General features: G+C 31.4%; 2 protein-coding genes across 2 annotated transcripts; both read left to right on the forward strand.

Annotated features, from left to right (window-relative positions):
- Positions 1-2,493: 2,493 nt before the first annotated feature.
- Positions 2,494-3,384, forward strand: LOC133189291 (protein IMPACT homolog). Its single transcript, XM_061324690.1, has one exon. The coding sequence runs from the start codon at positions 2,494-2,496 to the stop codon at positions 3,382-3,384; it is 891 nt and encodes a 296-aa protein (XP_061180674.1).
- Positions 3,385-10,761: 7,377 nt separating this feature from the next.
- Positions 10,762-15,074, forward strand: LOC133189293 (deoxycytidylate deaminase-like). The gene is made up of 5 exons (XM_061324691.1): positions 10,762-10,832; positions 11,269-11,359; positions 14,015-14,147; positions 14,572-14,785; positions 14,981-15,074. Exons 1-5 carry the CDS (start codon positions 10,762-10,764, stop codon positions 15,072-15,074), a joined length of 603 nt encoding a protein of 200 aa, XP_061180675.1.
- Positions 15,075-17,301: the final 2,227 nt, after the last annotated feature.

Below are 17,301 nucleotides of genomic sequence, written 5' to 3' on the forward strand. Positions count from 1 at the left end.
TTTTCTCCTTAAGTAGGATTGGCATTATTAGCACAATTGAAGTTGCGTTTGCAAAAAGCATAGAACTGTGCAAAAAATATTGTAACACATATTGTGTTCAAATGAGGTACGTGATTTGTGTCAGTGTATCTATAGTAGTAAGTTTTGAGGGACTGTGTAACGAGGATGTAATTCACTCTTTAAATTTGCTAGCCTATAAAAAATCTGGCCATGTTTTTCCTATACACAAATTAAGCGATTTTGCTGTGTGATACGAGGTTTTAAAAATATGAGATTTTAGGCTAAAGTAAACAAAACTCTTTTTTCTTACATCAAAAATCCTACTTATAAGTAGTTACATAATGCATATGTGAATAATAATGTAGATTATACAGTCATGTATCTATATAATGATCAAGGAAGGGGAATTTCTATCACAATCGAAGGGCACCCGTAACAAAAATTTACTATATAGTAAAGTATAGTTAACTATAATTTACTATTATTAACTAAAGTAAATACTTTGATACTTTGCTTAACTATGAAACTTAGTTTGGAACTTTTTTGAGATTTCAAAGCTCAAACTTTCTTAACATTGATATCAGTAATATGTGTTGGGTGATATGTTAATATACAAGAAATACGAGAGGTAATCAAAAAGTTCACGAACTAATTGAATTACTTCTATAAAGAAATAAAATCAGTTTTCAGTGTTTATTTTTTTTTAAGTGGTCCTCTCCGATTTGAATGCACATCTGCCACCGTTCTGCCCATGCACGAATCACGTGATTCAGGCGGCCACGTGACATGCTCCGTAGCGTTCTGTTCACAGAAGTTAAAAGATTTTTCCGAGTCTTATATTTCTTACCATAAAAGTTATTTTTTATAACAAGAATAGTTCATTTGTCACAAATGACCATATCTTGGCAATAGGATGGGTGGATTAGGATATCTTTTCCCATAATTAGCATGGTGACCATCACAACCTGACTCTTTTATATTGGGTGCGTCGTTTATCCATTGTGGATAAAGTATGGGTGCCTTCTTTTTATCATATGTGATATATTTAAAATCTAAGGTAAACGTTATTTTAGGGAATTAATAATTATATTATTGTAAAGATATTTAGCTATTTTTCTAACTGTAATTTAGCGATCTTCCATTACAAATTGTTCAACTGAGGAAACATCTCTTCCAAAGCTTACTTTAAGTAGGTACCAGAACAAACATCATTTTAACCACATCCCTTCCTCACTTAATCAATCAATCCAATTAATAATTGAACTTCTGGCAAGTCTTTTGACTCCATAAACCTTGTACAAAGTATTAAAGGCTACTTCAAAGGAATTTCCAAGATAAAAGTTAAACTTCAAAGCCGTTCATTGCTCAAGTACGACTGAGTCAACCATTTTTTTTTTTTTTTTTTTTTTGGTCACGTCATCTACATATTGAATAATTTTTATATTGCGAACATCTGCTATTTATAAAACATGTTTATGACTAAATGTGTGCCAAATTCATTTTGTTCTGAACTGTGGTTTTGTAAATAAAGAGATAGTTTACGAACTTTTTGAACACCCCTCGTAGTTCCCTAAAATATAAAAAAAAATATGCACATATAAATTTAAGAACATAAAATATTACAATCATAAATCCAAAAAAAAAAAAAAAAAAAAACTTTAATTAACTATAGTAAAAACTTACATATTGCATTAAAGTATAATTAACTTTGGTAAACTATATTTGTTTCGTTTTTTTTTTTTTTTTTTTTTTTTTTTTTTTTTTTTTTTTTTTTTTTTAGAGATTATTAGTGTTTTTCATATAGCGAACCTGATACAAACAATATATAAAGTATTTCATAGTTAACTTTATTTAGATACATTCGTTTTCCCCACAATACAGATAATACAATTCTACAGACAATAAATGCATTGTAAGTACACAAATTACAGGGGAAATAAGAAATCTATGAGCCAGTGCTCTCTAGTGATACCCAACCCGCACAGACATACGAACAAGATTTGTACCAAAATGAAAACCACTATATGGCATGCCGAACTAAAGAGTGTGATAGAGAAAACTGCAACGAAAAAAATTGTTTCCGACAGATATATATACACAAACACTCACCCCCCCCCCCCTCACACACACACAACAGAGAGATTCGCAGGGTATAAGGTATATACCACCATTTCCTTCGGAGCGGGGGTATTAATATTCATGTTATAAATTTAGTATAAATGAACCTAAAAGAGGGAAAAAATATTACATGATATTAAAAATGAAGCAGTAATTACAATGAATACATTTTGAATACATATGTCTGAATCTACAATCATTTCTCAATTTCTAATTCTGTAATGTTATGTATTATAAACTGCAAAGAAAACATAATTCATCTGCATTTAAAATATTTAATTAGGATCTTTCTTCACATTGGACGCTTCATATGCCGTTCTTTCTCTTATTTTTTTCCTTGCCTAGAAATAATAATACAATACATATTTTGGTGCAATGCATTGGTGTATTCAGAAACTGAGCTGGAATATTCTTATTCACAATCTTCCAGAAGACAATGAAGAAAACTTATTTGAGAAAATCCCACAACTCATAAAGCAGCATTTTGGAGTTGACACTTCCTTTGCAAACATACATAGAAATGGGCCAAAAACTCCAGGGAGATCGCGAATTATTACAGGCAGACTGTCAAAATTTACTGATAAGGAAAAAATTCTCCAAGCGCAAAGAGAACTGAACAAAAGTGACCGTGAAGCGTCTGACCAGTCTGATCAGTCCGCGCAACCAAATGCACCCGAAAGAACCTTTTACGTCACGCCACAGAGACCAATAGAAATAGCGGAAAACCGAAAGAAACTGCAGGAGATAAATAATCAGTACTGGAAGGAGAAAGTAATGACACGATTTGTGGGAGAGAAATTAGTATTCCCGAATGGAAATGTGTACAGAGACAAAGTATTGAAACCAAAGCCAGAAAATATCCTTGAGATGACCCAATCAGATAAGGAAAAGCTTCAAAAGATTTCCATGTCCACCATGGATTGCTCAGATGAAGGGAACACATTCAAAGCAGCTGCAACAACAACAGAGACATTCAATCAAGTCAGGGACTTTTATAAAAAAAATATTATTGACCCAGCCTACTCAACTGCTGAACAAAATATTTTAGTGTACCGTTTTAAAGATAGTACCGGCGCAATCCACGAGGGTCATAATGATGACGGCGAGTATGGAGCAGGGAGGCGGCTCATCAAAGTTCTCCGATCACTAAATGTTACAAACATGGCATGCGTTATTTCCAGGTTTTACGGTAAACACATAGGCTTCCGCAGGTTTCAAATTATTGAAAACTTGACTGCAGACATTGTTCTTGCACATAGTGGCTAAATATGTGCTCATGTCAGGTAATTTCCTTATTGGAACTGTCACTGCTTTTTTCTATCAAAAACGATTATTATTGAATATTTAATAATGCTTAGTATGAATTATTTAATTATTTTTTGCTATTTATGTCTAAATTGACAAAATTTTTCCTTTCCTTTCTTGTATTAAACAATACGGATTTTTTACATCCGCAGTGTTTGGTCTAAAAATTTGTTACTGCTTTTCCTTTCCGGTATTGAAATCCCCATACTGATCGAGATGACAAAGACACAATTTTTGGTTAAAGCTTAAGGTACTCGAAATAAAATGACTTATCCTTTTTTGTACATACGCTGTATGTTTTTTCTTTTGTGTTTCTGTTATATACCTGGCTCTATGTTAAAAAAAGAACTGTTTGTTTACATGCAACTTCAATTGTATTGGCAATGTTTTATTGCACTTTTTTTTTTTATTGCGAGTGAGCCAGTGCTGGTGCTCTACAACAGAATCAAAATAGATTATGTCTTTTAATATATCTTGCTTATCTCTAAATGTAAGGGGGTTAGGTTTATCTAGTAAAAGAAGATGTTTGTTTACATGGTTTAAAGAGAAATTTCCCAATCATTTTATTTATTTACAAGAAACACACTCTACTGAACAAGATCAGCAGATGTGGAAAACTGAGTGGGAATCGGATATCATTTTTACTCATGGAGAATCTAATAGCAAAGGGGTAGCAATTTTATTTCCACATCATATAGACTATAAAATAATTGAACACACAGGTGATGATATTGGCAGATTTCTGAAAGTATCTATTTTGCTAGATGATTCAAAATTTACATTGATAAATATATATGCACCAACAAAAGATAACTTAGTTGAACAAGTTGAATTTTTAGATTTTTTGTTGAATCATTTAGAAGAAGAGAGTGATAAGAATTTGATATTAGGTGGTGATTTCAATATTACTTTAAACCCTATTATAGACAAACAAGGCGGAGGCATTGAAGGGAAATCCAAATACAGAGATAATCTAATTGCTGCAATGAATGATCTAAATTTAATAGATATATGGAGAGAAAAAAATCCAGATAGAAAACTTTTCACTTTTTTGCGAAAAAATCCAATTATTTTATCAAGATTAGATTTTTTCCTGATTCCAGCTTTTATGGTACCTTTTGGAACAACAAGTATAAAACCATCAATAAAAACAGATCATAGTGTTATAACCATAATTTTAAAGGGGAAAATTTTTGTAGATAGAGGCCCTGGTTTTTGGAAATTTAATGCATCCTTATTACAAGATGAGGTATTTGTAGAGAGAATAAAAAGTACAATTGCACAGTTAAAAGAAAAATACTTAAAGTTAGAAAATAAGCAGTTGAAATGGGATACAATTAAATGTGAACTAAGAGGATTTATTGTAAAGTATTCAAAACTTAAATCTCGTAGAAATCGAAAGAGTGAAGAAAGTCTTATTAAGAAACTAGAGGAACAAAATGTAAAATTGGCAACAGATCCAACTGAAGAAAATATTAATATATATAATGAAATAAGAGAAGAGTTGGAAATATTAAATGATAACAAAACGAAAGGAATTATATTAAGATCTCAGGCAAAATGGTGTGAAAAGGGGGAAAAATGCACAAAATTCTTTTTATCTTTGGAAAAAAGAAATTACAGAAATAAATGTATCTCAACATTAAATATAAATGACAATATTGTACAATGTAAAAATGAAATATTAGAGGAGGAGATGAAATTTTATAAGAAATTATATACATCTGACTTGGATTATAATGAATATAATGAAAATCTTGGCTATTTTGTAAATAATGTAAACATTCCAAGACTTCAAAAAGAGGAATCTCTTTCATGTGAGGGACCAATTACTTATGAAGAATGTGCAAATATTTTGAAAACTTTTAGACATAATAAATCACCAGGAACTGATGGGTTTCAAATAGAATTTTATGAGTATTTCTGGAATCAGATATCAGAACTAGTCATTGATAGTATAAATGAAAGCACTGAAAAACACACTCTCTCAGTTGACCAAAGAAAAGGAATAATAACTATAGTTCCTAAAAAAGATAAAGATAGAACTTTGTTAAAAAACTGGAGACCAATATCTCTTCTAAATTTTGATTATAAAATATTATCAAAGGTATTGGCAAAAAGGATGAAAACTTATTTACCTCATTTAATAGATTCTGACCAAACTGGATATTTAGAGAATAGATTTATAGGAGAAAATATTAGAACCATATCTGATCTTATAAACTATACTAGTATTAAGAATATTCCTGGACTAATTCTCTTAGTTGATTTTGAAAAGGCATTTGATACGATAGAATGGCCTTTCATTGATAAAACTTTAGAAATATTTGGATTTGGTGAAAGTTTCAGACATTGGGTTGAAATCCTGTATACAGATATCTCTAGTAGTGTTATAAACAATGGGTATACAACCTCTTACTTCAAATTAACTAGAGGGGTGAGACAAGGATTTCTCGCATAATCACCAGTGTGAGATTGACTTGTCCGGTGTGAGACAGCAGTGTGAGATTTTTCTGTCTTACACTGTGTATTACTACGCCGCGAACGATAACGTAAACATTCCGTCTTTATATAAAGAAATTGTAACAATGTTAAAAAATATTACATATACTTAAAATGTTGTCATTTACCTTATTAAGATAAACTTATTTTCATTCAAAATATTGTCGTATTTTCACTTTTTAAATGGCACTACTTTTAGATCGCGGAATGATTCTTCTTAAATGAATGTGTACGCTATCGGATAGATAAGTTTTTTTTATTCCCAGTTTTTATCTATCTAATTAATTTACATGGACTGAAATTCATTTTATCAGTTTACACTCTGTGTAAACCATTTTCAGGTACGCTCTCTCCGATGGTGTATTTAGATTTTTAATTAGATGGAAAATTAAAAGAATATATTTTTAGCCCTATCATGGCGACGTCATTGACAGGCCGTTATTTTGGATAAAATAATGCGAGAAAAATAATCATTCATTACATACTCGTGTGGGAATAGTGAAATTCCACCTCGGGGCCAAGATTCACGGTCTAGGACTCGGCAAAGCCTCGTCCTAGACCGTGAATCTTGTCCCCTTGGTGGAATTTCACTATCCCACACTCGTAGTAATGAATGATTCTATTAGCCCTTTATCACCCTACCTGTTCATTTTATGTGTTGAGCTACTTGCAATAGCCATAAGGGCAAATAGAAATATATGTGGAATAAAAATAGGGGAGACAGAATTTAAGATTAGCCAGTTAGCAGATGACACTACATGTTTTCTAAGTGATGAAAAATCAGGAATTGAAATATTAAATGTTATTCAAAAATTTAAGTACTGTACTGGTCTGAAAATTAATTTGAATAAAACTGAAGCAATTTGGATAGGAAAGAATAAAAACTTCAAATCAGGAATCTTGCCTGTGAAATGGTCTGAAGGTCAGTTTTTTACTCTTGGTATTTGGTTTAGTTCAAGCGGTAAACAAAAAACCCTTGCTAAAAACTTAAATACAAAATTAGATGAACTAAAAGCAACTTTGAATTTATGGAAAATGAGGAATTTAACACTTATTGGCAAAATTCTAATTGTAAAAACTTTAGTAATATCAAAAATAGTATACCAAGCACAAGTACTTCCAATTCCCCCACAAATGATAAAGGAGGTGTCTAAAGAACTGAATAAGTTTATATGGAATAATGAAAAGCCAAAAGTTAAAAGTTCAGTATCCTGTCAAAAAATCAATAAGGGTGGATTGAAAGTTCCTAATCTTGAAGCACAAATGAAATCATTAAAACTTGGTTGGATTAGAAGGATATTTAGCAAGATGGAGAAATATAATTCAATCTTACCTGAATGATATAGAATTGAATGATTTTATAATTACCAGAGGTTGTCTAAATAGGCTATATGCATGTTCATCATTACCACAATTTTATAGAGACATTTTTGAAACATGGACACAACTTAGATGTAATGTTATTAATATTGAACCAATAATATTTAAAGAAGCTCTTTGGTTCAATGATAACATTAAAATAAATAATGAGACTGTGTTTTGGAAAAAATGGTATAAAAAAGATATCTTATTTATTGGAGACATTTTAGGTGATAATTATGATTTTTTAAGCTATGAAGAATTAAGTAATCTGTATGACTTGAATATACCTTTTTTGATTACTTTTGTTTAAGAAATGCAATTCCATATCATTGGCGAAAATATATAAGACAAAACAAAAAAGTCTCTTTTAATAGAGATTTTTTGACCTTATGTTTTAATAATAAAAGAAGTCCTTTGTCAAAAATATCTTGTAAAGACTTTTACTGGATTACAGTGGAAAGTTTAAACGAAGTACCAACATGTGTGCAAAAATGGGAGGAAATATTTAAAGCAAATTTCTCGCAAACAGACTTGGAAAAAATTTTCATGCTACCTTTTGTATGTTCTAATGAAACATCACTACAGTTTTTTCAGTATAAGCTAACTCATAGATTTTTATCTCATAATAAACTACTGTTTCAAATGAAAATTAAAACTTCCCCCCAATGTTTTTTATGTAAAATGGAAGATACTATAGAACACAAGTTTTATTACTGTACTTATGTTGTTACATTTTGGAACCACTTTCTCAGTTGGTGGAATGATTTACACATTTTCCACATAGACAAGCTATCATGTCAAAATGTTATATTAGGTCTGTATGAGAGAAAATGTGATAGTTTGAATTACTGTATTTTGCTTTCTAAGTTTTATATACATTCAGTGTCTATAGCAAATTTGAATGTCCTTAAAAAAGAACCAAGTTCTCATGCCTTTTTATACCTTCTGAAAAAGAAATTACTACTTAAAAAGGCAGCATATTGCTCAAATAGTAATTTAGATATTTTTAATGAAACTTGGCAACCAATATTAGATGCTTTATAGTTATTACATCAGAACTACTAATGGTATTATTTCACTATGTATTTAAATCAAATGTCATAATCAAAAGGTAATATCCCCTGTAACATATTTTTTTGTAAAAGTAATGAAAATATGTTTTGTATCTGTAGATAGTATGCACTGTGATCTTTCATGATTTGCAAAACATTGTCTAGCAGGATGCAGACTGACCTACTGTATATAGTTAAATTTGTTGCATGTTTTATTATTTTATTACATTGTATATGAAAAAAAAGAGCAAAAAAAAAAAAAAAAAAAAAAAAAAAAAAAAAAAAAAAGATGGGGTGGAGGCAGGTTGAAAGCGGGCACAAATTTTAAGCTAGAAATGTGGGGACACTAACTTGTCCTTTAGATGGTTTCCGATAACATGCATTCCATATAGGTATATCGATGTCAGAAACAAATCATGTCATTTTCGGAACAAAATATGTGAGTAAAAAAAAATCCCACCAAAAACCAAGAAAAAACAATTAAGGAGGGGAAGATACTTTGCTCCTCCCCCAATATACATTTGAAAGAAAAAAAATCAGGAAACTCTAGGCTTTCACCAACCCTCCCAAACTTCGGATTAACGCATATCACGTCTCATTTCTAAAGGTTTAGTTATAAAATATAGTGCAAAAGTAGGGGGTCAGAATTCTATGGGGGTCATTTTTCAACGTGTGTAGAGTCGTAGAATTACCGGCCTGGAATGGTTTTCTACGGTCGAAAAATGACCCTACTTGCCGTAGAAAATTGACCGGGGGGTCATTTTTCTACGGAGATGTTTGACTCAATATTCTACGGGGGTCACTTTTCGTCGTTACACCTTCACCAAGCGCTCGGCACTTTAAAGTGAAAGTTGCGAGTCCTTCGGATGAGACCTTAAAAACCAAGGTCCCGTGTCACGGCAGGCGTTGGCACAATAAAGATCCCTCACTGCATGCTCAATGGCCCTGAGTGCCGTGTAAAGGTTTAAATTTGAAGCCCTACACCGGTATATAGTGACGTCTCTATATGAGTGAAAAATTCTCGAATGGGACGTAAAACTACGTACAATCTATCAAACAATCGTGCCAGCACCTCCTGCGACAGGGGATCTCGGTTTATACGGCCTCATACGAAGGATCGGTCTCCACGTCATGCAGTGGGATCTGAACCCGCGATGTAAGGATCAACGCCTTACTCTGTGTCTCTAGAGAAGACGTTCTAACCAAATATTTTTCATATATTTTCTTGACATCATACATCTTTTGCATTAGTAAATATGTAAGACTAAAAATTAGAGCAACAAAGATACCGCAAGGCAAATTATCATAACCTTACTTTTAGGTAATGGAACATTTGCAGGGGGTGAGGTCCTTAGCAAGAATTTGCAAGAAAATATAAAAACAAATTTCGAAATGGGAATGAAATATCTTTCTCAGGGAAACTTCAATATGGAGTCCAAATTATCAATACTTGACATGGTACTGTAAACTTTTTTCCTCTTTTCGTCTTTTTGGAAATACTTGCTTCCTCAAATATCAGGGAATTTGCAGGTTCTTTTTCCTATCACTATTTAACAAGTATATATGTAATGTCAGACATCAATGTACATGTATTTTATTAAATGAACGCGTCCAATAATTTCCCTCCCGTTTTTATACACAATTTGCTTAAATGTAGTTTCATCTTCAGATAATATTCAAGACAAAAAATTCAGTAATTTTACTTGCCCAGTACCGTTGGTATATGCATTTTAATTTTCCTTCAAGGGCATTACCTGTCAAAAACAAACCGACGATACATTAAGTATCCTTGACATGAAAGCTGTGCAGCATTTGTTTTGTCTTCTTTTACCCTTACATAATAATTAGAAAGGTCTTCAATTGTTCAGTTTTTGTTAACAATGAATAAAGGGTTTTAAAGGAAAATATTCCCAGTAAAATATTTTAGTAAACTATATCTTAAACTAATTACAGAAATTTTCAGCCTACTTTCAAATCGACAGAGCAATCTATTGAATAATCATTCATTTATATTCATGTGGTACCTGCTAAAGCTCCTTTTGAATTTCAGCACTGGTAATAAAGAACAAGTTTATTTTGGTGGATTGAAGGCCACAAGATATTGTAAACATTGGGCAGCAAAATATTTCCCGGTCTACCTCAATACAATTGAACAATCGCCAATCTAGATAAATCTATTTTTTAAAAAAAACTATTACCCATATACATGCATGTAATACCCATTAGAGCTCTTCTTGAATTTCCTCAATGGTAATCTATCTACTTTGGTACATTAAAGAAATAACTTGAATTTTGTTTGACCCCGGAATTATGACATGATATCTGATCTGCGCCTATTCAGATAAACCATTTAAATAATGTTTTGTAAGTGTATATTTCACAGTATGTATATTTGAGGATATCTTTAAAGGTACACGAAAACATGTCTGACAGTCAAAAATCTAAATTGAAAAATCAAAAGGAGAAAGGGACAAAACAGCGCAAAAGATTAAGGTATGAAAAAAAGTAAGCAACAGACATTGTCATCAAAATAATTCTATAAGAAAGAAAAATATATACATTGTTCATTGTTTTGTTTTGTTTTTGTTTTTGCACGATTTTTTGACATGATTTCATAACTTATTATGTTCATGCCTCGTAACTCCCTAATCTTTGTTTACAAAAATTTTCTAATAAATACTCCTGTATCTTATTTCATTTTTATTTTTAGCCAAGCGATTACAGGGTGGCCATACTTGTAAAAAAAAAAATTAATTTTCACAAATGATCTTGCTGCTTATGCAATTTGTTTATTGATTAAAGATTTTTACGAGCCCTTTTTTCAACTTATTCCAATTGATGAAATCAAAAACAAATTTTAATAACGATTCTTTTTACTCAGCAATGTTAGTAAATTTTGTCAATCATTTATTTGAGTGAACTATTTCAGCACACAGAAAGATGACATTATTTCTTGGGATGAGTATTTCATGGGTATTGCTTTTCTGTCAGCAAAAAGAAGCAAGTATGAAGTGCGAAAGGTATTTTTAGGCAACAATTCCCAATTTCTTTTTCTTTCTTTTCGTTGCAAATGTTTTTCGTTAACAGCTGTGATCCTTAAATTGAGTTCTTAGTAGTTATGCCTATATGTATCGTTAGACAATATCTGTAGAAAGTGAATTCTTGAGATCTTAAAGAACGAAAAGAAAAGAAAAGAGAGCAGCGACAAAACTTTCCAACAAAGAACTACGCACGCTAATTCCCGATTCCCGCCTACATTTTACACCCATTTTTGACCACATTTATCCACATTTAGGCCATTGAAACTTAATGGATTACAAAAAGCATAATATTAGCAATTGATTAATTATTTTAAACCAGTGTCATAAAGTTAATTGCTCTATTTTAAAACTGTTTTCATAAGAGGGTTGGTGGGTGGGGGTTAGAACATTTTAACTATAGAAATCAGGCTTAAAAGCATCAGCAGATTTTCAAAGAAGCATTTAAATGGATAAATGACACATAGATCTTTCTGTATGTTTAACTTTTTTTGTAAAATTTAATGTAAAGATTGGTCAGTGCATTTTAACATGTTATTTCATTTGAAATTTTTAATAAAATGACCATTTTTGATGTTTTTTTTTAGTCTGTAAATATATTCCCCCCCCCCCCCAACGTGAAACAGCAAAAACTTTGAATGAAATATATTGAGATAACGAACAGTATTCAAGATCAAAAGTCCATTAAACAATACAAATGTTGGAGCAGAGCAAACACTGACCTATAAAACATCAGAGGTGGGGTCAGGTGCTATGGAGGAGTGAGCATCCCCTGCCGACCGGTCACACCCGCCGTGTGCCCCTTGTCATCATCGGGAAATAACAGAAAAATCCGTCGACAATTCAGTGTGTAAATAATGGTCTAACAATCAGTATGAAAAACGTCAGTCAACAAGGTCATTGTATCGACCATAGGACTTACGAAATGATGACTTTAAACGAGACTGCTGATACTCTTGTTTCATCAACTTGTTTGTCAATAATATACCTCGGTTTAGAAATTGTGCATTCGTAGAGCATGCTCTTGCGTATCGAATCAACTGAGAGATATAAACCCCGTAATCAGGCGATGAATGTTTATTGCTGAACAAGTAAGAGAAGTTAACGATTGAAAAGTTAAAGTCATCACGTTTATCATAAAGCTTGGTTGTTAGATTACCATTAATGTCTTTTGCAAGTAAAATATCTAAATGTGAAACATATGTGTCAGACTCTGTGGTGTCTTTCATCTCAAGCTCACCAGGATATATCGTATCGACATAGATATGGAAATATCCATTGTTAATTGACAATACGTCGTCGATATATCTAAATGTCGAGTTGATGGCCACAACAAGTGATTTCTTCTTTTCACGTATAAGATTTTGGACAAATTCTGCTTCATATGAATACAAAAAAGGTCTGCTAATAACGGGGCACAATTGGTACACATGGTAATTCCAATAGATTGTTGGAAGACCTGGTCTCCAAAAACCACATAGATATTGTCTATCAGAAACTCAAGCATCTTTTTAATGTCAACTTCAGAGTACCTGTGTGTACAATCAGAATGTATTTTAACAAAATGATTTTGCAAATGACCAATGACAAGGTATGTAAATTTACGAGTTCCATTTTTATTGAAAAAGCAGCTCTCAATGATACCAAAAGGCCTGGACTTAAATTTATCGTGGGGAATGGTTGTGTATAAAGTTGAAAAGTCGTAAGTTTTTAAGCTGTTGATTTTTGTAAAATCTTGTAATTTCAAATTTTCCAAAAGTTTCTTGGAATTTTTAGGTATCCACATCTGATTTACACCACTTCTCGAATATATTGTTGCACAGTACTCTTGAAGTTTCTTCTTCACTACTGTTAGTATCTTAGTGAGTAGTAAAGTAAAAAAAGAGGCTTGGTTGAACATTTACTGGAACCCGCTATGTATGTTTGTTTGTAAGGATTTTTAAGAAGTTTCGGAATCCAATATAGATATGGTAATTCAAATTCATTTTGGTTGTTTGGAATATTAAAAATATTCAAAACTGACATATGATTTTGCAACATTTCTTCCTTAGAAACTTAGAAAGGGAACTATGAGTATCAGTTGGATCACCACTTGTACAATTAAATCCAAGTTTCTCTAAAATACATTTAATATAATGAGCCTTACAAACAAAGACAATGTTGTTACCTGCTTTGTCAGCAGAGACCAGTACGTATTGATCATGTAATTTATGAAATAAAAATTCATAATACTTGTAAAAAGGAATTTTTGTTTCACGGGGGGAAAGATGTTTTAAAATATTTTCCGTTTTCCGTTGATTTCTAAAGTGAAAAAGGAAAGTGTTTTACCCAATATTTATAGTTAACTCTCTTTGTTTTCCCAAATAAGTTTTTTTTTTTTTTTGGGGGGGGGGGGGGGTCACATAAATATCTATATAAATGTAAAAAAAAAAATAAAAATATTTATATATATTTAGTTTCGAATATTGATGTTGAGGTAGGCGGCAGATCAATACTATCGTTCGTAGTTCTTTGATGCAAAGTTAAATACGGTTTCGCGTTATCCTTTAAGTTTTCTCATTTCACTTACCAACATATTTTATAGTTACATTTAAATTTTGATATGAAAATGAGTTTTCATATATATAATTATTTCAGGTTGGTGCATGTATAGTTAACAATGAAAAAAGGATAGTTGCCACTGGATATAATGGTTATATTGACCCACCGGAAATGCAAGGAAATCAAAACAATGATGAACTATTTTCAGAAGAGGAAAAAAGTAAATCTGGTAACTTTCTGTTTTACTTCCTTCTCTTGCAATTATCCGGTTTGCGAAAATATTTTCCTAAATTAACTCGATAGCCCTTATTTCATTTAAATCTGTTGAAGAAAATAAAAGTGCTATAGAAAAAAGACTGGAGGGACTGACAGTAATCTAAAATAAGCATTTTCAGTATAAGTGCGGTACTGCTCATCGGGATATAAACTTGATAACGTTTGGCAGTGTTTGTTGGCTGATAATCAAATAACGTATATTAACAAAAAATGATGTTACGTCATATTTCACCAAACTTTATCAATTTGTCCTGCAAAAGATTAGTATTGCAGTTGTCGTGAAAAGATTATTTTAAAAAAGTACAAAGTTAAACATCTCACCGCAGAATAATTGTTGTATTTATGAGAAAAGAAAACATACTCTGTTATTTTTTCAGTTTGCCATGCTGAAATGAATGCTGTTATAAATAGGCACAGTACCAGTTTAAAGGATTGCACTGCATACGTTACATTCTTTCCTTGTAATGAATGCGCCAAACTGCTTGCCCAGTCACGGATAAGTAAAGTTATATATTATGCCAACGACAAATCTGACGAGCAAAAATACAAGTTGTCCAGAAAAATGCTGGAGTTTGCAAAAATACAATTACAGTATGTATGCTTATTACAGACTGTTTTTACACCAATTTGAAAGTAGGCAACATTTAAAGTGTTAAACTTTAGAAAAGTTTTGCCCCAAAAGACAATTGTGTGTTGTCAACTATAGTGAACAATGAATGGCAAAAGACTACCCAAACACACTGTATCTAGGTAATTGATATAAACATGCAAGATTTTAACTAACAGATATCAGTGCACATGCAGCGACATGAATACGTTTAATTCTTCCTGCACACTTTGTGTTTTCCTCATAGCTCCAGATAGTTTACACAATGTCTAATCGCAGTATTTTAATGTTAATGTTTATTATAGTTCAATGTCACTATCAAAAATAATCTGGCTCCTTTTATACAAAATATAGAGTAAAATACTCATAATTACAGGCACTAAGTTTTCTATAAAACGCTTCTCAACACAGCCAATTCTAAACATTTCAGTATTGAATTAAAAATATATCATTGAAAATGAATATCTAAAAGATAATTTTTGAAAACATCATGAATGCTATGCTCTGGGTCCCCTCACGAAAGGATTATCGCATAAAAATTCTTGTGCATATTAAAAAATATGAGAAATTAGCAAAGATGCAATTCAAAATTATTTTTATTTCAAATATTATCAGGAATGAAATGAGCTCTGAAACCTTAGGCTTTATAGAATATGTAACTGGAAATTAAATATTAGTTTTTTTGTCTGTTCTTATAAATACTAATTTTTGTTATCTTCAAATTTCTCTTTTTGTAGAAGCTACAAAGAAGAAGGAGAAAGTAGAGCTCTAGGCAGGAAAGAAATCTTTCTAGATTTTGAAGAAATTGCTTTTCCAAAAAGTTTTATAATACATGTACCCGTAATCAAAACTATAAAATAAAGCAAAAGAAAAAGAACTTGAGATAGGTTTATGGCTTTTTCTACTTTACATCAATCGTATTTACTTGTTTTCTGATTCAATTGAACATGTACTTTTAATTTATGTAAATGTTCCATTAAAATGCTCTGTTGAACTCTGAACCATTAGAAAAAGAACGAAGCAACTATATTCTTTTTTACAGAAAAAAAAAGAAGTAAATTTTAGGAGTTAAAAAACGTTAAAAACATGAAAAGTTTAGGACATGCCTCTATTCCTACTACTGATGATAATGTTTTTATTTGAATAATTTCTGATCTGTAAAACCTGATCATTTGTTAAAAAAAGTATCTTCTTCCTGACAACGTTTTTGATAAACTGATCCTAATTTATATTTTCTGAATGTAATCACTAGGCTTCCATTACAGACATTTATTGTTTTACAGAAAGGTTACTGCTTCTACATTTTCATAAGTGTTATCGACCATTTATATTATCAGTTTAGTTTAGAGACCAATGGTTGGACTTTTGAGCTTGATTACTATTTGTTTTCTTCATATCTTATTGCATCATCTACCAAACTGCAACCTGGATGTGCTTTTACACTGCACATTAGATTATGCGCTGAAGGATATTAATGCATTTAAAAGTCTGTAAATAAGTTTCAATAGGTGTGTAGATTAATGGAAATAGCTCCTAACAGTTCAATAATTCCTTGTGCTTTCGTTTCTTCGAGAGAGGGGTGCAGTTGGATTTACGAACTACACCCTAAAATATTCAGTGAAAATGTATACACTATAGAATATATTAAACAGCATATCTTTTATAATTGGGAATTTTGTTCTTTGTTTTTTATGTATATCATGTCTGCTAAGTGTTGCTTAACCGACGTACCTTTCATCAGCTGTTTGTCACGTACGATAATAACTTAATCCACGCCAACAATGCAGAGAAACTAGTCGATGACGTCACGTCATTCAGTATACAGCAAGATCCAGTAAGCTTTCATTCTATGTCTGGTTAATGTTAGGTACATGACATGGAAAAGGGAAGTATTTGAGTGTTTAGAAAATAGAACTTTTATATCTATTCATACGTATTCATTTACATTTTTTTAACATGACCTCATAATTATTGTCCGATCCATGCATAGAATGATGTAAGTGTGGAGGTCCTTAACCCAATGAGAGAGAGAGAGAGAGAGAGAGAGAGAGAGAGAGAGAGAGAGAGATAATAAACTGTCTGATACAATGGCAACAATATAAAACTAATCTTGTGATTTATCTATAAACGAGGGGGGTATCTCATTTTGCTTGTCAAAGAATATTTTCTCTTTCACCAGCTTGTATTGTATTTGAAACTAAAACTGAATTACATTTAATTGCTGAATCATAGGATTCATGTAGTTAATGAATTCAATGCTGACTACATTATTAGTCCTATAAACCTACGTGTTTCTTTCTTCGAAAAATTGTTTTGTTATATAAATACCAGGATTTAATTTGTGTTTTATTCTCGATGGAATTTACATTGTGATTGAATTTTCCTTCATTAAAATAACATATATAATAGGTTTAATACCTTTTTTTTATTTTTAATTATAGATAAATTCAATGTTTAAATATTTTAATAACCACAAATATTTATTTCAACTAAAAAGGTT

This window comes from Saccostrea echinata, unplaced genomic scaffold (assembly GCF_033153115.1).
Source record: "Saccostrea echinata isolate AGI-Se365-2 ecotype Australia unplaced genomic scaffold, CSIRO_AGI_Sech_v1 ptg000017l, whole genome shotgun sequence".
NCBI classification, from domain to species: domain Eukaryota; kingdom Metazoa; phylum Mollusca; class Bivalvia; order Ostreida; family Ostreidae; genus Saccostrea; species Saccostrea echinata.

Coding starts and splice junctions, on each gene's coding strand:
- LOC133189291 (XM_061324690.1), top strand. CDS start 2,494: ATGCATTGGTGTATTCAGAAACTGAGCTGGAATATTCTTATTCACAAT.
- LOC133189293 (XM_061324691.1), top strand. CDS start 10,762: ATGTCTGACAGTCAAAAATCTAAATTGAAAAATCAAAAGGAGAAAGGG. Junction 14,148..14,571: donor AGAGGAAAAAAGTAAATCTG/GTAACTTTCTGT, acceptor TTATTTTTTCAG/TTTGCCATGCTGAAATGAAT. Junction 14,786..14,980: donor TTTGCAAAAATACAATTACA/GTATGTATGCTT, acceptor TTTAACTAACAG/ATATCAGTGCACATGCAGCG.